The sequence below is a fragment of the Pelmatolapia mariae genome, linkage group LG18 (genome assembly GCF_036321145.2).
Source record: "Pelmatolapia mariae isolate MD_Pm_ZW linkage group LG18, Pm_UMD_F_2, whole genome shotgun sequence".
In the NCBI taxonomy this organism is placed as follows: domain Eukaryota; kingdom Metazoa; phylum Chordata; class Actinopteri; order Cichliformes; family Cichlidae; genus Pelmatolapia; species Pelmatolapia mariae.
The window spans coordinates 13,173,083-13,193,178 of record NC_086243.1 but is presented as its reverse complement, the minus strand read 5'-3'; the positions used below and the strand labels follow the sequence as shown (position 1 = coordinate 13,193,178).

At 40.4% G+C, this 20,096-nt stretch overlaps 2 protein-coding genes across 2 annotated transcripts; one reads left to right on the top strand and one right to left on the bottom strand.

The window, feature by feature from the left end:
* Positions 1-559: 559 nt before the first annotated feature.
* On the top strand, positions 560-5,507 carry LOC134616874 (alpha/beta hydrolase domain-containing protein 17A-like). Its single transcript, XM_063461932.1, has 6 exons — positions 560-737; positions 1,455-1,540; positions 2,283-2,764; positions 2,937-3,131; positions 4,193-4,372; positions 5,207-5,507. The coding sequence occupies exons 3-6, from the start codon at positions 2,286-2,288 to the stop codon at positions 5,430-5,432; spliced, it is 1,080 nt and encodes a 359-aa protein (XP_063318002.1). The 5' UTR covers positions 560-737; positions 1,455-1,540; positions 2,283-2,285; the 3' UTR covers positions 5,433-5,507.
* A 5,234-nt stretch (positions 5,508-10,741) lies between these two features.
* Positions 10,742-18,520, bottom strand: LOC134617277 (GRAM domain-containing protein 2B-like). The gene is made up of 12 exons (XM_063462485.1): positions 18,480-18,520; positions 17,474-17,519; positions 16,808-16,877; positions 16,435-16,538; positions 16,028-16,114; positions 14,407-14,478; positions 14,238-14,300; positions 14,042-14,132; positions 13,827-13,895; positions 13,655-13,736; positions 11,679-11,789; positions 10,742-10,932 (listed from the first exon to the last, which is right to left on the bottom strand). The coding sequence occupies exons 1-12, from the start codon at positions 18,518-18,520 to the stop codon at positions 10,917-10,919; spliced, it is 852 nt and encodes a 283-aa protein (XP_063318555.1). The 3' UTR covers positions 10,742-10,916.
* Between the last annotated feature and the right edge of the window lie 1,576 nt (positions 18,521-20,096).

Sequence of the window (20,096 nt, the reverse complement as noted above, 5' to 3'; positions counted from 1 at the left end):
ATGCAGCATATTTACTACTGATTGAGTATTTTCTGCACTGTGGCATTGGCTCATCCTCACTGCTGTTCCAACAAATAGCACATTTTCAAATACATTTTGTCTCCAGTGAATATGAAAAAAAAACCTTGCTTCTGTGACCTGCTGTTCACTCTATTTTAATCTAATCTCCCAGATTCACACATTTGATTAAATATGCTCTATTATTATTATTATTATTAGTAGTAGTAGTAGTAGTAGTAGTAGTATTAGCATTAGCATTAGTACTAGTATTATTATTTTGTTAAAATTTTGAAGAACTTTGTAAACCCCTCCGCCTATTTTGTCCTCTGTAATTACACTGGTGTTACCCATATAACTGACACTATTAGAAAAGATTGACAGTGTGCAATAATAAACAATGATAAATAAAATAACTGAATGTCACTGTTTAAATTTACTTACGGACAATATCCATTAAAAAATATTACTGTTATTTTCAAGATAATAAATTATTGCTGTCACATTATAATAAAGCTTTAAAAGGGATTACGTTCTTACGTCACTTCCGGTTGTCGTAAGACAGTAGTAGAAAAAAAAATCTGTTTGCCATGAATATCAGCTAGCTAGCCACCGACAGCTGTTAGTACACTTGAGTAAAATCATCCATGTCAAGGCAAAAGAGGGAATATCGAAGTCTTGTGCTGCTTCTGTGTACAAATAGGGGCACACCTTCCTGCCTCCAAGCCTACTGTGAATCGGTAAGCAGCTCGCATTTAGGATACCTTGCTAGCGAGCTAGCCGCCGCTAGCTGCTTGCTTCGCTAACGCTAAGTGATGATCTAGTCGACTCGGAGCTGATATTAACGTGTGCACCGGCTAGTGTGCAGCAGCAGCAGCAGCGTGGCCCTTATCTAGCTCATCGGTCGCATGCATTGCTATGCCAGCAGTCTGCTGCAGTTATACAGCCAACATCGATGGCTAACACCAGAGGTTATTATCGTTAACCATGTAGCTACCGTTAGCATATCGCTCTGTGTGACTGTCTGCTGAGGTGGTGTTGTATTTAAGCACTCTTGTCCACCCGTTTCAAGGGTATCTAAATAACCTTAATCTCCCCTGAGAGTTTAGGAGCCATAGTCCACACCTGAAGTTAAATATTTCATATTTACTTAAGATTATGGGACGTGTGCAATGATGTCAACAACAGCAGACAAATAATGGGTTGTCACATACTTTCCACAAAGCTGATCTCATCCTCATACGATTCCAGGATGCTATTGACTTTTATAATTGTATATGACCTAAATGTAATCCAAAGCAGCGGCGACTGTTTTAGACTGAGACTCATAAAGCGGTCACGCCTTTGTAACTGTATTTTGCCATGTATAATTTTGTCGTGCTGCGCGACGCAAAACCATTTTAACCATTTCTTTCTTTCTTTCTTTCTTTCTTCTTCTTTTTCTTCTTTAAAAAAAGATCCAGCTGGCTCAGTGACTAGACCAGAGGACGTTGGCACCATTGTGTGCCAGTAGATTTCAAGATACTGGGATTTTTGAATCCAGGTATGTCCATAACAGGACATAGCAGGGTTTACCCAAGGCAGCTGGTTAGCAGAGGTGGTTAAACTATTTGTGTGTACCCATCCATCCAAAACCGAATTTTTTATTCACTTTGAAAAACACTCTTCACCAATCAGTCTGTTTAAATTAACTTATAGTTCTTTTGGCATCACATCTCATCTTCAGTGTAGTTACCAGATGACAGTTTAAATCTTTGCTTCACTGATTAAATATTTTGCCTTTGCTGAATAATGTGATACCACTACTCTTCTCATAAGCTAAATCATCTATCCATCCATCTTTTGCTTATCCAAATTAAGGTTGGTGGGGTGTGGGTGGCTGGAGCTAGTCCAGATAAGAGGCAGGGTACACCCTGGACAGGTTACCAGTTTTTGCAGGGTTATTGCATAGAGACAGAACAACCATTCGCTAATCACTAATTAATCTAACCCCACTCATGACTTTGGCGTGTGGGAGGAAGCTGGAGTACCTGGAGAACCCACAAAGAAATAGAAATAACATGTAGAGGAAGGACAACAGTTCTAACAACTGCACCATCGTAGAGTTGTAAGCTTAATCAGCCAAACAATAATAAATATGTAAAAATATTTTTTTAAACAAAGAAAGAAACTGTGGGAAACCCTGTTGTGAGCTAGTGGTTAAAGGCTTTGCTTGTAGCATGTTGTTTTTGTTCTGTTTTCCTGACTCCTAATTACTCTGTCTGCTGTATCTGTATTTCCACCAGAAGATGAACGGTCTGTCCATACGAGAGCTATGCTGCCTCTTCTGCTGCCCCCCCTGCCCAAGCCGCATTGCAGCCAAACTGGCTTTCCTCCCCCCAGAGCCCACCTATGCTCTTCTCCCTGACCCAGATCCAGTTTCTGGGGCTGCAGCGGCATCTGGGTCCACGTCTGCGACTGGTCTCCCTTCTCTCGGAGCCCCTGGACTGCGCTCTCGGCTCAGCACTGCTAGCGGAGGTGACAGAGGAGGCGGCGGCGGTGGTGTTGGAGGTGGTGGTGGTGGTGGAGGAGGAGGTGGTGGTAGCAGCAGTGGCAGTGGCGGTGGCAGCAGTGTTGGGAGTGAGGGCAGGTGGAAGCTGCATCTCACAGAGAGAGCAGAGTTCCAGTATTCACAGAGAGAGCTGGACGTGACGGATGTATTCCTGACCAGATCTAGCCGAGGAAACAGGGTTGGATGCATGTACATTCGCTGTGCCCCAAATGCCAGGTGAGAGGCACAGCAGCACCTGGAAACCATGAGACATTTTTTGGACAAGTGGATCACAACCTTGTGTGTCTGTATTTAGAATGCAGTTGTTTGTGGGACTTCACACCAACCCTGGGCCACACAACTTGCTGCCTAACTTCCTTTTTTCCAATTTTTCTGCTTTGTCCCTCAGGTTCACTGTTCTGTTTTCCCACGGTAATGCAGTAGACCTGGGCCAGATGAGCAGTTTCTACATCGGATTAGGGACCCGCATCAACTGCAACATCTTCTCTTATGATTACTCAGGCTACGGCGTTAGCACTGGCAAGCCTTCTGAGAAGAACTTATATGCTGACATTGATGCTGCCTGGCACGCCCTGCGCTCAAGGTAAGAAGGCCCAAATTCAGTCCTTGGTGGGTCCAAACCTAATGGGCAGCAAGCATGAAATGCCATTTAAGTTTTTAAGGGCCACTTACATCACTGACTGGTAACTTTTTGAAAAAAACAAAACAAAAAACAAAACCCAAATAAACAAAAAAAACCATTTGGCTGGCTCATGAAAACTTTTTCCCTGCTGACCACAGTGGCTTCTCTCTGTCGTTCAGCCAGTGTAGTCACAGCTAAACAGTGGCTCGCAATCAAACAGTAGGATGACATACTGTGCTCTACGTGAAGTGGTGCATCTAATATTCTTCTTTCTTACTTGTCCCACTTGTTTATCTGCTGCCATCATGGTTAATGAGCCTAATGTTGGTAGAAAATTAACATTTCCAGATGGCACCGCAGAGGACGCTGAACAAATAAAACAAGATTCTGGTTTATTTCAACATTTTATTTTAGTGTTTTTCATTGTGGCTTATGCCACGTATGTTTGTGCTTTTCAAGTTTTCCCCCAAACTTTTTTACATGCATGAATCCCTTTTGTTTTTATTTATTTTTTTCTTGTTCACGCGAATCATTTTCTGTTCTTTCCCCATCCTGCCAGCTGGCCTAATCACCCTGCCAACTGTGCAAACTGTGAGTGTAACTAGCAATTACAGCAAACAGTAAACAGATTAACTACTGTAACTCAAGCTTATGTGTGCAAGCATTAAAAAAAAATGCTTTAACTTTGCACAACGTGGTCTCTCTTTAATATTCAGGGGTGGAAGAAAACTGTTCAGAGCACGAGTCTGAAAATTAGCGTTTATCTGGACATGAGAAGTTTCACACTTGTACACTGTGCTCAACATATTTCTGTGTTCAGTGTTTGCACTTGTATAGCATTTGTTAACCTGAGGTAATGTGGTTCCTCTTCACCCACTCTCACACATGATGGCGACTGTGCGGCCATCAGGACAAACTTGTAGTCAGTGTTTTGTCTTGTGGAGGAGCTGGGAATAAAACCACCAACTCTCTGATTAGGGGACAGCCTGTGTCACTTGTTGCCGTGAATTTTTGTGTCTCAGGTACGGCATCAGCCCTGAGAATATCATCCTGTACGGACAGAGCATCGGCACGGTGCCTACAGTCGATTTGGCATCGCGGTTTGAGTGTGCTGCTGTGGTCCTCCACTCTCCTCTCACCTCCGGCATGAGGGTTGCCTTCCCCGACACTAAGAAAACATATTGCTTTGATGCTTTTCCAAAGTAAGTTCACTTCCCAAGACTGCAAACCTGAAGACTGTCGATTTGATTACTTGGAAGTCATTTAGAATTAAGTGAATTATTACAGTTTAATTAAGTGAAAAGGAAACATGACTAGCGTCTCAGTTCTTTTCTGAAGCAGAATTAGTCCATCTGTATGTTCTAACTTCTTAACAGTGTTGATTGTTGCAATAGAGCGATAGTTTGAGACATCATTTTTTAAATTCAATTCATTTAAAAGGTAGAGAGCATGTGTTAATGAACATATCGATATAAATATGCCTGAATTAGCCACAAAGCTACTGTTATATATAGTCCCTTGCAGGATATTAATACTTTATTTCTAAATGGTGATGTATAGCAGTGTGATGTGGTCTGTTGAAGATATTTTCATAGACTTGATAGGACTGCTTCATGGAAAAAGCAGATGCACAGGGGGTTTTATTTATTATTTTGTTAATGTTCATTTTAAATCCTCGTACTTGCTCATTGCTCTGTAAATGTTTTTTTTAATGAAAGATTGGAAAATTGTACTGTTTTACAACCAAATCGAATGATACAGAGCTTAACCATGTTTCGATTGTTGCTGAAATTATTAGCATTTAGATAGATTGCAGTGAAACCTTCAGAATGACCACATGCTGTTCTTTGTTACAGAAGAAATTAAAAATCTTATAGAACCACCGGTTTCAAATGCAGATCCTCAAAAAAAAAAAGAGATTAGATGTAAAATCAATCTGCATACCATAAGACGTGCTGAGACAAATGCATTACAATGGGACAGAATGGGTAGAGAAATTGATTCAGTTCTCTGCATTTCCTTAAATATTTTTCCAGCATCGAGAAGGTGTCAAAGATCCCATCTCCAGTGCTTATCATTCACGGTACAGAGGACGAGGTGATCGACTTCTCCCACGGCCTGGCTCTGTTCGAGCGCTGTCCCAAGGCCGTGGAGCCGCTCTGGGTGGAGGGAGCGGGCCACAACGACATTGAGCTTTACAGTCAGTACCTGGAGAGGCTACGACGCTTTATTAACCAGGACCTGGCTGCACAGCATGCCTGAGAAACACACAGCCTCTCTGTGTTTGTATGAATGAGACTGTGTGTATGTGTGTGTATTTGTGAATACGTGTGTGCGTGGGGGGGTGGGTGGATATAGGCATGTTTGCATAAAAATATGGGTGAAGGGAGGGGGGGGCTCTAAAGGGGATGTGTGATTTTTGGTCACATCTGTGTGTCTTGAAGCAGCACACCTTCAGGTTAAACACAAACACAAACTATGTTCTGTTTCCTGTTTTAAAGGTTAGAACATTTTTAATAAGGGTAGATGACACTCTATCCTTTGAAAAACACTACAGTAGATAAAGAAACAACCTCACAGATGCAGTTTTTAATGAGGGAAGAGTTTGATTTGCAGCTTTAAAATGTCTTCACCTGGTTCACAGTGTGCGTTGTCGCAAAAAAAGGCATACAGATGTAATGGTGAAGTGTCTGGTGGTGAATGTGTGTGCTAACACTGTGAGTGTTGCTTGTATATTCGTACCTCCATGGACCTGTGACACCTGAATAATGTGTTCACACGTTTGTGTGTGGGTGAGCGCTGATAGAAATGAAGGACATCCTGATGACTTGGACATCTGAGAGTGGAGGAGGCTTACGGAGATTTATCAGATATTGGTGTTTTTTTTGTTTGTTTTGTTTTCTGTGTCTGTATGTATGAAGAATACCTCCACAGCTTGACCAGTTCTCTCTCCAGTGGACAAACACTGGTCAAGCACGTGCACCCTTCCTCCTCCACTCCTTGTTTACTGTTAATGAACATCCATCTGACTGCCAGGGCATTTACCAAGTTGTTGTCCAGCAAACACTACCCTCCTCCTTTTTTGTGTGGTTTTGGGGGTCCATCTCCTGTCCTTTGGTATCAGTTATGGTGGAAATGCAAGGGACAAGCCTGGAGTACTGTCACAGTGTTATGGCTGTTAGGTGTCTCATACATTTCTTTTTTTATTTTGTCTCCAAAAAGATCAAAGAATGGCGAGCCTCCCTGTTATTTCCCGGCTGTTACGTTTGACTGTCTGCAGAATTGCAGCTACATGCCACAGGGAACTATTTTAATTTCTTTTTTTTTCATGTATAGTTTGACATTTTTCATACCAGGAATTAATAAGTGGTTGAAATGGAAATAAGCCTGTCAGAAGGCACATTAACAGTACTGCTATAGAAAAGCAGGTCTACTCAGTATTTCTCACATCACATTGATTTGATTGGCTCTTAACAGAAATCTGTTGCCCATCAGGTACTAATGAATGACGTTAAGAGGTTGAAGTGCATGGGTTTGGCAAGATTTAAGGAAAGGTTTGGCAATTTGGGACACACATACAATTGTTCCAGAAGGTGACTGCACCCAGAAAAGAAGTTGTCCAGCCTGTAACACCCCATAAAACAACTGCATGTCACATACAAAGGGTTATATAGTAAGGTTTATAGTGGCTGCTGAGTGGATTTTGTCACCTTTGCTTAGAGCCAGGCTGGCTTCCCCTCCACTTTTCCAGTCTTACTTGTAAGCTGGAAATTGCTGGTTGTCGCTTCACATATATATACACAGGTGTGTCATTCATCTCATGTGACTTCCAGCAACAACAACGACAAAAAAAGAAGCAAATATGCACATTTAGCAGATGTCAGATTGTACATTTTAAGCCTGGAGTGCAGCTGTTGAGAAGGTTGTGAATAATTGTAGTTTCTTCTGGTGAATTGTGGAGATTGATGCTTTGGTTGGATTCAGAGGCTCTAAAGGAATAAGGAGACAAAATAGCTGCTCATTTCCCCCTAACCCATAAGATGTTATGTTCATTTTATTCTGAATTACCGTGCTTCATTAGAAGTGTACTGAGAATTTGTAGTCTTACAGCACAAGTTGATTTCGATGTCTTGTTACCGTAGCACTCATCACCGGGGTTAGTCAGCCTCCGCACATTTTTTTTTTTTTTGTAGCGTGTTTTTGTTGTTGTTTTATTTCTTGTCATGATTGTAATGTGTTTGTTTTAGAATGGGCCATGGGTTGTTTCAGAACCACGCGTGTTAATGGTAAAGGCTAACAGTGCGATTCGGATCAGGTTGCCGTGAAGGGAGATCATGTCTTTAAAGCTCTGGTTTAACCTCCGTGGCCCTAAATGTACAGGAGCTCTTTTATGGGTGGCAGCACGCTTCATGTGTGACACAAGCCATATTTGAGCCTCTCACTGTTGGTGTGGTGCAGGTTCCACCACACACACAGACACACACACACACATACACACACCTTTGCACATCATCACACACATACACACACCCGCACACACACATACTGTCTCATACAGTATATTTACACATTTATATATATCAGATCAAGCATGACGAAAGCAGGTCTTAAGTTCAGCACTATTGTACAAAGTATCCAAAGTGTAATAAGGGTATAAAATGTAAGTTTCTGTGTCTTCTTCATTACTATAGAGTGTGTTCTAAAGGCCAGCATCAAAGATACAAGAGTCCTGTTTGGACTAACAGGCCCTGAAAAAAAGCATGAGAAGGTGCTTACTGCACAGCAGACCCGCCGGTGTCAGTGATAGCAGCTGCGTTTTGTCAAAGGGAACATTTACTGAACTAGCACTGATCTGATTACTTCATTTTGGGAGTACCAGTGGGGCTTGGTAAGCAGCGGAGCAGAATTACTGAACACCACTCAACTTCCTGTTAATCGTTTTTAATCTGGGGAATTTTCCCGGTTTCATCTTGTGTTTTTTTTTTTTTTTTTTCTGTCTGATTTTTGAATAACAGAAAACTGCTACCTTCTCGAACCAGGGATCTGAGCTGTCGGATGAATATGAGAGTTATTTATTTCCTCTCTCTCTAGAAGTAAACAGTGTCTTTGAGTTTTTCGTTGACAGGTCGGGTTATCAGGGAATCCTCTGTATCCACATCTCACTCATGGGGTCAAAGAAACTGTGTGGAAACCTACCGTTTTATTGATGCACCACTATAGTTGATGTACATTGTATCCTCTGGCCTTGAATGTTTATTGATGTGGTGGGGGTTCGCGGGTGGGGTGGGGCGGGGGTAACAGTGGGGAAAAAAAGAAACTGTATGCATGTCTGTTGTGTTTTGCGGAGCAAATGAGGGGGTGGTTCATTATCTATCGTGTAGTCTGCGGGAGGGCAAAGCTGAACTCACGGCATTGAAACATTGAAGCGCTTTTTAAAAATGAAAAAAGAAAATGGGACATTTGAATTTTTTTATCGCTGATACTAACTGATGTGTTGTTGAGTTTTGTGCTAGAGTGGGGCAGTGGCGGGCGGGTGGGTGGGGCTAGATAATATTAGTGGACTGTTTATATGGTTACTGTACTTACCTATTCTATTCTTTGTATTATGATTTGTAATTTTATGTTGCTTTTTTTGAACTGAGAATATGATGTAATGAAATTAATTCATGGGACTGAATCTTGACCTTTTTATGGACAACAAAATAAAATCACTTATTTACAAAAAGATACAATTGGTAGGCTTGATTTTAGACAGTCATTGCATTTTTCCAAAGTCAATAAGTTAATAGGTTGGAGTACAAGACCTGAGAGGCAGCGTTTGAAAAATTACAGTACATATTGACGTAAAGATTTGAAAGACATGTAGAGCTTTAAATAAAAATAGCATGTAATATAATTTAAATTGCATTTAGACTTTATCTAAAACTTATGTACCTAAATATAGTTTGACACATATAAGGTACTGTGCAAGAGTCTCGAGCTGTCCCTCAGTTCTTTATATTTTGCTTCCAAGCAGCCAGACTCTCTTTTAACCTTTTCTTGAGAAATAATTCTCCAGGCTTTCTCAAAGTCTTTGAACGTTTTCAGTCCAGTCCTTGTCCCTGACCATTTTCAGTTTGTTCCCATTTCCTTATCTCTAAGAAAATGCCAACAATAACACAGTTTAACAAGCATAAAAAAGGTTTTGGGGGGTACAAGGTGATTCTCAAAGAACTATTAGCCAAAAATCACAGCATATCTCTGCATGGTGTGCAGTGTGCTTTTAAAGATTTGTATGAAACTGACAAGTGTCAGGCCTAAAAAAACTATTGATGAACAGTTTTTGAAACTCTGCCCTTAATAAACAGCAGAGAGCTGACCTGGACCTGATCAGAAATGGTCTCAGTGGAGGGATGGCTGTCAAGAAGCCGTTCTTAATGAAGGGAAATGGAGAAAAGGCTGAGTTATGGCAAATTACACATGTAGAAAAATGCATTTCAGAAAGTGTCTGATTGCTACAGCATCATTTTTCAGCCCGACAATGATCCCAAACACACTACCATTGCAGGAAAAGCAAACCTGTACAGAAAAACAAACAATGAAACGCTATCAGTCATGGATTGGCCTCAACATTATTGAAGCAGTGCAGGAACATCTTGACAGAACAAAACAAAAGGCAGCCAATATCCAAAGAAGAGCTTTGAATGTCCTTCAAGAAGCCTGGAGAACTATTCCTGAAGACTACTTAAATTAATTACAAGAAAGCTGCCTGTGTCGAAGAATAAAGGTGATCATAACAAATATCGATTTTAACCCTTGTTAGAATTCTGTCGTTGCCTTTCCATTTATACTTGCAAATTGCATAAACTTTCCATTTTCCTGCCTAAATAGAAAGAAACAAAAGGTGGTTGGAGACTTTTGCACAGTACTGTCTACTACATACAATTTATGAAGGGTTGGGCATGAGTCATGGAGCAGTCAAGGAAAACATTGGCCAAAATGTGCACAAGCCCTGTATGAAATAAGTTCAGCAACATTTAATGATGGGACTAATGAACCACTCACTGACTGTGTTTAAATATCAGAGCCTCAAGTCGGTGTGAAAGTGCAGTGAGTGCAACTGAGACAAATCTCGTCATCTCACGTCTGCGTTTAATGGAAGCGACTGCCCTCTGCTGGCTAATTGTTGTCATTACCAGCCTTCTTCTAAAGCATGCCTACGGATTCCAGCAGTTCATGAGCGCAATATGAGGCCCTAAATTAATTCTTTAACATCAATTTAAATCAAGTAACAAATTGCTTCATTTATACTCTTCTTCATCTTCAGTTTGTTGTCAGTGTTGCAGATTGTGTTGATTCCAGGAAAAAAAAGAAAAAAAGAAAAAGGACAGCCAACTACTGCTAGCTGAGCTCAGCCGTTTATCAGCCAGCAAATAAACATGGCTTCAGCAGACTGCCTCCATATGGCTCCATGCAGGAGAGCCTCCCCTCACTTTCTGATCAGTCAGCAGAGAATCAATGTGCTCCTAACAGAAAATATTGTTCTCCATCAGTTCACCACATGTGGCCTCGATTCAGACACACCAACAGCATCTTCGCGCTGACCTCCGCCCTCTGTAGAACATCGTGCTACCACAGGAGCTCCATGTCTACTCAGGGGAATTTAGTTTGTGTGCAATACTGAACATTTCTTTGGACAAACAACAGCAGAACAATGGTACAGTATGTACAAAAAGGATCATAGCAGTCAAAGATCTCAGCCAACAGCTATGTTTCCTGGTACCTGGTTAAAATAAAACAAGGAGCAAGCATGAGACAGAGAGCAGTGGTGGGGCATGTACTAATCTTTTAATAAAGTAAAGTGGCAATCTTACTATATGAAAACGCAAATGAAACTCCCATGTGTTTGATATGGTATGTAATAAAAATACTGAAAATGTAAAAACAAAGTCTTTAACTGCTTCAGGTTGACTCTAATTATAGATGCAAGCCGGTTAAAGTGGAGATAATTTGAACTTAAAATGCGAGGTAGCTCAGCATCTAATTATGCCTCGTACGGCGTAATGACATGTTTTCCATGCACAAATCTACATCTAAACACAGCCTCACAACATCAGAGCAAAAAAAAAAAAAAAAAAAACCTGAAGATTTTCCTCTAAAATTTTAGAGGACAGTATCGATACATTTTGAGTATTTTGCCCATGTAACTTATTACATCCATTCCCATTACTAAAACAATTGAACTACAATGAGATTCAGGCGTATTTTCCAGCCTGTTGCAAAGCATCATTTCACTGCCTACAGTTTAAAATGCGTAATCCCGAGTGGGTGTGATTCTCCTGGAAAGTCTATTCTTTTCCTTGTGTTATTGTTAAGAACCAGTAAAACTGCTCTGCTCATGTCTGATCTGATCTCCCAGTAAAAGTCTCCAAAACCGGTTTGAGACATCTCACTTTTTTTTTCCCCCGTTCCTCAACAGATTTCTTTTTCTGGCTTCCCCTTTGCGTGCGTGTGCATGTGTCTACTCACTCTCTGTGATGTGAAGACCAGTCAGTCAAAGCTCCCAAAGAGTTCAGCTGCTCCTGCAGCGCTAAAATCCTTAGCCCGATGTATCCGGACACCAACAGGAGCAACACCAGCCTACAAACACCCACAGTAAAGTCTTGAATGTGTGTTGTGCAGGAAGAACTACAGCCTGAGAGTCTAGGATGAGTACATGTTGTACAGGACTAACAGCAGGATATCAGAGACTTGGATCTGTGTGCAGCCTTGATAACATTTCCACAACCAAGGTTTAGATATTTGTCTTTCCTGGAGAGTTTGCAGCCATTCCAGTAAATCAGCATGCCAAGATCCAGTAGATGTGTGAGTGCTTTTACAGTTTTATACCTCAAAAACATGGATTTTGGTCTGCTGAAAAATTCTACATAAAGCAAAAGCTCATGGTCCTTTTTTCCCTTCAAACCTTCAGTGTTTTAGGATGTACAGTTAGTTTCAGTCAAACTCACAGCTGTGACTAGAATCGTGTTGTCATGGACCCTGGGTTTTGCATTTTTAGGTGATTTCTTCTGATTTTGAGAAGTGATTCATGTTTAATTATTTATAGTTTCCTGCTTTTACCCCCTGAAAGTTGATTTTGTTCATCTGGACGTAACGTTTTCAGTGGCAGAAATGTTTCGTCACTCATCCAAGTGACGTCTTCAGTCTCCGCTGACTGCAGGTTTCCCCAACCACTGATCAAAGACCTTGAGCAGTGGTTGCTGATCAGTAGTCATGACAATTTGCATATTAATGATCAAGAAGATGACCTCACAGCCTATTGTTCCTTCAGTGGTTTCATTGTGCAAATGTACTGTTTATAAGATTGGGGAAACCTGCTGAGAGTAAAGAAGCCACTTGGATGAGCGACGAAATGTTTCTCCCACCAAGAACGCTACGTCCAGATGAACAGAGTCACCTTTTTTTGGATTTGCCTTACCTGGATGATTGAGCATGCGTCAAGAAATCTTTTCCCTTTAGTTCCTAGTTGACCTAGATGACCTAGATGACCTCAGACTAATTAGTTCCCTTTTTGTGTTCCCATGCTGTTCCTTCAGTCTTGTCTGTATGTTTGTCTTTTGTTTCACTTTAATCTGATCTCCCCGTACAGTTGTGTCTCTTGTTTCCTGTTGTATTTTGCTTATCTTATTTCTCTGTGTCATGTTTCATGTTTTACTTCCTTTGTCTTGTTTTCTTGATTAGTTTCAGCTGCCCTCCCACCTGTTTCCGCTCCCCTCATTATTATAGTTATCGAAATATAGAGGAAATATCCTGGGTTTTATTATCTGTTAGTTCGGTAAAAACTTTAATACGGCTTTCCTGATGAGACGTTGATTGATGCCTTTATTGAGACAAGACTGTGAGGAAATTGCTTTTAAAACATTCTGTGTCTTTATTGTAATACCTGCACTGATTTTCCTAAATCTCACCTCTGACATATGTCACTCATACAAGATAAAACTAAGACTGAAATGGATAAAAAAACTAAACTAAAGGCAAACATTTCAAAAGAATAAAAAAATAACTGAAAGGTGAAAATCTACGCTGGAAACTAAACTGAAATAAAAACAAAAAGTCAAAACCAAAGAAAAATAAAAGCTAATTAGAAAATGTGAAACTATAATAACTCTGGTCTGAGTCCCTGGTGGTTGTGTTTCCTTACCCTGTGTTGTCCCTAAAGATCTTTTTGCACTCTTGTGTATTACCAGCGATAAAGCTGATTTTTGAATTTATTCCTGTTTCCCTGAGTCCTGCATTCAGGTCCACAATCTGCCTTCCACATAGTTGGTCTATAACACAGAAGCTGGGTGAAGGCGCCGTGTTTAAATTTCTAATCTCCTTCCACATCGTTACTGTTCAGATGACCCTAACATCATCACTACATCACTTTTTCTTCCTTCTACAAAGAAACTGGTCATTACAGATTTCAAGCAGTATTTATCTATGAATCTGAAAACTATACTCACAGCACCATGTAGATGTGGAAGACAACACTGAGAGTCTTAATTTCTGGCAGTCGTGCAATGAACCTCCAAATCCACAGTCCAGCTGACATAGACCAAAAAAATAATAAAAAAAATTAATACTTGTTCTATAATCACACGACTCTGTATGGCCGCAACATGTGTGTGTTTGTACTTGAATACACACCGCTGTCTTCTTCATCTATTATGCTGTTTTGACGAGTGGAGTTGGCTGTGCTGGGGCCTGAAAAGACATTAAGACAAGTAAGCTCAGCAATTAAACCCCTTAATGTAATTATTTCAAATAGAAAAGTGAACTTTAACAGTTAAAGTCAAAATCATTAAGCAGTGATGATCACCCATCAGTGCTCTTTAATGTCTTTCCTTTACCTTCACTGGACGTCTGAAGAAAGCTGGTATCAAGAGAGTCACTGCTCGGAAAATCTACACGGTCGTCCAAACTGGAAAAACTGGAGAATTGCTGACAAAGAGAGAGATGCCATAAGATAATTTATCACTACGCAGTATGGCGAGATAGTCGCTAAGCTGCTACAAGATTCCTGCAGCTGCTGAGCGTCAAACCTACCGGATTGTGATCAGCTTCGTTCTCTGCAACGGACAGATGAGGGCTGCTGTTTACAGCCTCCGCCTGTTCGAAACAAATGAAAAACAAGTTCAGAAAAAAACAACAGCTCGTGTTAGTCTGAGAAATGATGCCTGCACCTGCATGTGTGTCCGGGGAGCAGCAGCAGTACCTGCGCATATGAGCACACACTTTGGAGGAGTTTGTAACACTTCTCACGGTTTCTCAAAGACACAAACGAGTACTGAGGGAGAGAAAACAAGCAGAGGAAAGGCTTAAATCTGGAACTCCTTAAACTCAGTGTTTTCACAGAAAGTTAATCTGCAATGTCAGCTCAACAAGCTGTCAGGCTCACTGCAGGAGGCCCGATCACAGTTAACACACTGTCCATCATTTCTTTTTACCAGCTGCTAATCCAACGGGTACATTTGTGTCAAGTCAAGAATGAACACTTATTTTTGGAGATCTCGTCATTTGTAAATAAATGAATGCTACCAGATTGTTTATAGTCGATGCTACATTGTGCTGCTGGTTTCTAAATGAATTTTGCGCGTATACAGTCGACAAAGTAAAACACATATTAAGCAACACATAATACACATTATAAAAGGTAAAAACTACACAACAAGCAGTCTGAGAAAACAAATGTCCACCAAGGCAGCTCACTCACTGAGCAGCGTCTACTTTTAAGGGAATAATATAGAATTTTCTGTACATTCATCTTGTTTTCTTTGTTCTTTTTAAACATATTTTAAGAAATTTGTAGTCCAGACTTCTGTTAATTGGCCTGTTGCAACCTATTTTAATTATTTTCATTGTTTTTTTTTTATTTATTTGGAAATACTACATGTGTAATATTTGTTTTATTGTTTAGTAAAATTCATTTACCCATTAATTACCAAATATAAAGTGAAAAAAGTTTTGTATTTAAACGGTTATAACCTGTTACTCTAATGTACGTAAGAAAGTCATAATAAAATTATGTCCTTGGTGGATGTAAGCCGAATTTTAAATGACTGTTAGCATGACCTCAGTCTACACCTCTACAGAGTTTGATCAGAATTCATTCAGAATTTTTTGAGCTATCGTGTTTACAGACAGAGTGACATGCATGCATGCAAAATGCTAACACAAGCATAACCTGTATGGTGGAGGTAACCAAAACCTCCCGATCATCCATGCTTACATGAATCAACTTAGCTGAACTCAAAAGTATCCAGTTAAAAAAATATGTTTTCAGTTTTTTGAGGCCCTGCGATAAACTGGCGGCCTGCTTGAGGTGTACCCCGCCTCTCGCCCTGTGGTAACTGGGATAGGCTCCTGCACCCCCCGCGACCCTGATAAGGATAAGTGGAAGAAAAGGGGTGGATGGAGTTCTTTGAGTTGTAGGTAAGAAGTTCAACAATAAAGAAAGGTTTCTGGTTTCACAACTATAATTCCCTTTAGATGTAAACTTCGTCATTGAGGCCAGAAACCCTGAGAGGGTTCCCCGTGATACTGAGCACCAAAGCAGCCAGCTTATTAGAGAGCAACTTAAGTTTCTGATAGCTTTTGATTTAAATACTTAACCGCAGAACTACACTTTACATCTGTAATGCAAAGATTCAACTGCTACTTTTAACCCTCTCGAGGCAGGCATTGCTGATTTGCAACAGTTAAAAACTAACAACCTGATTACCTCACATACATATTTTATGAGTTTTTTTTACTCAGAAGTACCACTGCAGGACTTGGTTGTGCATTAGCAACAAAAACTTAATTTGAGCCTGAGAGGGTTAAAGGTGTGTGCTGACCTTCTCTTCAGCAGTTTGTATAGAAAGCATAGACAGGGCTGAGCCATGTTTCTTCACATCCTTTATGCTGGAAACAGGAATCACCACCTGCAATGTATGAATGGTAATGAGTGTGGTTTTCTTTAGAAACTTACAGAGCTCATTACAGTAGAATAACATGCCAAACATTCACAAAGTGAAACAAGCAGAAACAAACCCTAGAGCAAGTTGCTATGTCATTCTCTCTTCAGGTATGATAAATGCTAAAAATCCAAGTGAAATACCAGGATTCGGACTAGTAATGCTGACTGCTTACTCTGTATCTTTATCTAGAAAATCCAAATGATCTCCCTTTGATTGTAATTTTGCAGCTGGGAAAGTCCAAGTACTGCAGCTCCTGCCATCACATTTCAGTGTGTTTGGGTTACCTTGGTGTCTTTGAGCAGCACAGATGAGTAGAAACACACATGGTTCTGAGAAACAAAGAGTTTTCCGTGATACAGAACTTCCTTCTGCAGGGAACACGTGAAAGCTGCAACAGATACACACAGTTTGAAGGCATTAGGTCACTGTTTCTAAGGTGATACCCACACAACACCAGAGCCATGACTGCTGAAACATTTACTGAAGCGTTTCGGCCGTGCAGTCACCCCAGACCGCTTGGAAAACAAAGCATTAAGTGGCACTTCATCTGGCAGCAAAGACATCGGGGACAAAGTGGAAAAAGGACACTCTGCGATGCCATTTCCATAATCAATATTCGCAAATGAGTTACAACCTCTGGACCTCAGCTCAGCTCACCGTGTGCCAGGCTGTCCCACACAGGAATCTCTGGAAACAGCTTGTTGAAGCTTTTATTGTGCTTGAAGTACTGCAGGGAATAAAGAAACAAAAGGTTTTCCATTCAGACTTGTTTCAGATACAGAAGAAGAAGAATCAGGTTTGTTAACTGACTTGAGACCTGCACTCAGCATCGGTATACTAACTTTTGAGCTGCCAAGCTTGTCATCAAACATTTACTTATTTAAACCCTCCAGCAGTTAGAATTTGCTTAGTCTCTGGATACCTGGTAAATGGCCAATAATCAGCCTGCATTGAACTCTAGTTTAGATCACTCGTGGCTCTAAATTGTCTACTTCCTCATTCATGTAGTTGATAACCATGTGTATCTGATGTTACACTGTAAAGCTTTCCCACCTGGGATACCCGAAAATGCTACGAGAAACTAGCTTGAAACCCAGCCCTGAAGCAAGAAGATAAATAACAACCTAAAGGTAACCACAAAGCCCCTTAAATCCAAGTAGAGCGTCATATTCAGGTAGGTTTCTTGGATTCACTTTGTCACATTGCTTTCATGTTGAAACGTAATGCATTGCCACTGTGAAAACACGATTCATGGCCGCCTCAGTTCCTGTGCTGTGAATAAAAGGGAACAAGAAGGAGCAGGGTAAAGGGAAGCAGGCTTACGTGATCATCTGATCGCTGAAGATTCTCCTCTGCTATGGCCTGCTCTCTGATGACACATTGGCACAATAGTAACACAAATGAGATAAGGATGTTTTCAGGGAGATATCTGACAGTCTGTGCAGCTTTAACATTTTAAACCATCCAATACTTAGTAAATACCCCCCAACCCTGTGTAGTGATAAAGGAAAACTCTACCTCAGGGCCATGTTGGAGTCAAGGTTGTGATTTAGTTGGCCCTCCAGTTGTACTGCGTCCAGACTTGTGCTCTGTTTATTTTTCTTTTTACTAGATCTAAAACTGCTTCTTCTCGTGCCAAAAATATCACCTCCTTCCACGGTACTGTCCCAAGAGACCGGGATATAAATGTCAGACTGATGATCCAGCTTTTATATCACCCACAGACACACACACGCACACACATAAAGGTGAAATCAATATAGAACACCAAAAAGGTAATGAAATCACAGCAAAATAGAAATTAATGCATTTCTCCCTGATGGATGGATGCCAGCTCCTGCATGCTGATGGGGAAAATGTTACAATCTTCAGCTATTTTGTTTGCATCAGTCACAGAATGACTCACAGAGATGAATGGAGCTCATCAACAGGTACAAGAAAGATCTGTTCGCCATCAAAGCACTCTTGAACATTAACAAGGTACAAGAAAATAATATGCTGTTCCTACACTGTCTTCCAAGTCCTTGAGCAGCCTTTTAAGCATCAGCTGTGCCAACTTTCTGACTGTCTGCCTCTCAGACCGGTGGTTAGTCTGCTGTCTCCGGGCAACTGACTTGGCTCTCCAGAGGATGGTTTCACTTTTGCAAAAGCAGCCGCCACAAAGCCCGAGCACAATGAAAAACTATACTCTACAGCTGGTATTTAGAGTGACTTTTTGTTTTTACACTGTACGCTTAAAAAGTCAATATCACTGTCAACAAATAAAACATGTACATTAGGCACAGAGGAGGAAATGTGATATATAAAAAAGAGAAAGATAAATACTCACCCAGAGCTGTCCAGTGAGAATTTCCTGTTTTTCAGAGTCATGATGGAACATAAACAATTCCGGCTCGCGCACACACAAAGTCATACACTCGAATACATAGTGTAACTGTATAACTTTATGTCTGTAATCCACGTTTACCAGCTCTGTGCAGGGCTTTGCTTCTCTTGTATTTCCTGGAAATGACTCTAAATCACCAAGGGCCAGGTGAACACAGGTGAGAGAAAAAAACAAAGGACAAAGACAGCCTCCTGATGGCTGCCTTTTAATGTTAACCAATTAGCTGTGAGAGGTGGAGCTTTGCATAACAAAACCAATCAGTGAAGGAAGGAAGAAAATCTACACTGATGCAGAGTTTGCTCCTCATAGGAAGATCTTTCTATGGGCGGCACTGTCTACGTTCACCCTTTGACTTAGAGACACGCCTACTAGACCCACACGCATCAGCACACACAATGAGAAGGTATGCAGAGACAACCGTCATGAGATTGAGATATGACAGTAACATTGTTGTCTGTCATGCAAAACATTCAGCTTGCTTAGATTAATATCACATAGAAGGAATGACTGACACACAGCAGAGGATAGCGTGACATGACATATTTTTTTATGTAAATATTGCATCACTGGACCGACAGTAACTTAAAAAAGATACTGGCAACCGCCAGTGCTACCACTTTTGAAATCCTACGATGCTTACTTTTTGTGTTATTGCATTTACAGGATTTTCCCAAAAAATGGACTTCTGAACTTTAGGACACTGAGATTCAAACTTGTTTGAGATTCTAGTAGATACGCCTATGGTATCAATTTGAAAATCTTACACCGCCACGTTCTCCAGTTATTGCATTCACAAGATTTTCTGAAAACCTGACCTTTAACCTTAAGGCCAAGGTGTCAGATACTCGAAACCTGTCCAAGATTTTTGGTAAGAGAATTTTGAAAAATGTGAAAATCTTAGGTGACTTTCTTTTTGAATTATCGCATTCAGAAGATTTTCAGAAAAGAGATTTGAACTCGTCTGAGATTTTTAGTCGATACACCCATCGTATAAATACCGCAAACATTTCCAGGCCTATCTACATTAAAATGTTATTGGCCTTACTTTTTTGTTTTTCTTTCTCAAACTCGGTTTAAACATAATCTTCAGAAAGTCATGTCTCCTTTCCTATAACATACCTGCAACTTAGACAAAGTTAAGGAAAATCCAAAAAGGCCCAAAAAGCACAGTGTACTATATGTAACATGAAGAAATACTGTTTGATTTTCCACAAAATTACACAGTGCTTAAAATTACTATATTACTTTGTATAATTAGTGTCTCCTTTCCTGTAAAATACCCAGTTTAGATACAACTTAAAATTAGTTATGCACAACTTAAATTTACTTACTGTATAATTATTTCCTTGTTTCTTGTAAAAACCTGACTTGTTACCCCCTTGTTCCAGTGTACCCACCTTTTAAATATATAGATACGTATAATTACCAGGGAGTTACACCAGTTAGTTAAATGTAAGACATGATTATAAAGTGTTACCAAATCATTTGGTCTTGAAGTAATGAAAAAGTAGAATTGCTGATGCTTGCTAACTTTTCCTTAAGAGTCTAAAAGAAAAAGCT

Excerpts from the sequence above, each read along its gene's own strand:
- LOC134616874 (XM_063461932.1), top strand. The coding sequence starts at position 2,286 with ATGAACGGTCTGTCCATACGAGAGCTATGCTGCCTCTTCTGCTGCCCC. Across the intron at positions 2,765-2,936 it reads CGCTGTGCCCCAAATGCCAG|GTTCACTGTTCTGTTTTCCC; the intron begins GTGAGAGGCACA and ends TTTGTCCCTCAG. Across the intron at positions 3,132-4,192 it reads TGGCACGCCCTGCGCTCAAG|GTACGGCATCAGCCCTGAGA; the intron begins GTAAGAAGGCCC and ends TTTGTGTCTCAG.
- LOC134617277 (XM_063462485.1), bottom strand. The coding sequence starts at position 18,520 with ATGACTCTGAAAAACAGGAAATTCTCACTGGACAGCTCTGG. Across the intron at positions 17,520-18,479 it reads TTCTCACTGGACAGCTCTGG|AGAGCAGGCCATAGCAGAGG; the intron begins GTGAGTATTTAT and ends ATGTGTCATCAG. Across the intron at positions 16,878-17,473 it reads TTCAGCGATCAGATGATCAC|TACTTCAAGCACAATAAAAG; the intron begins GTAAGCCTGCTT and ends TATTCCCTGCAG.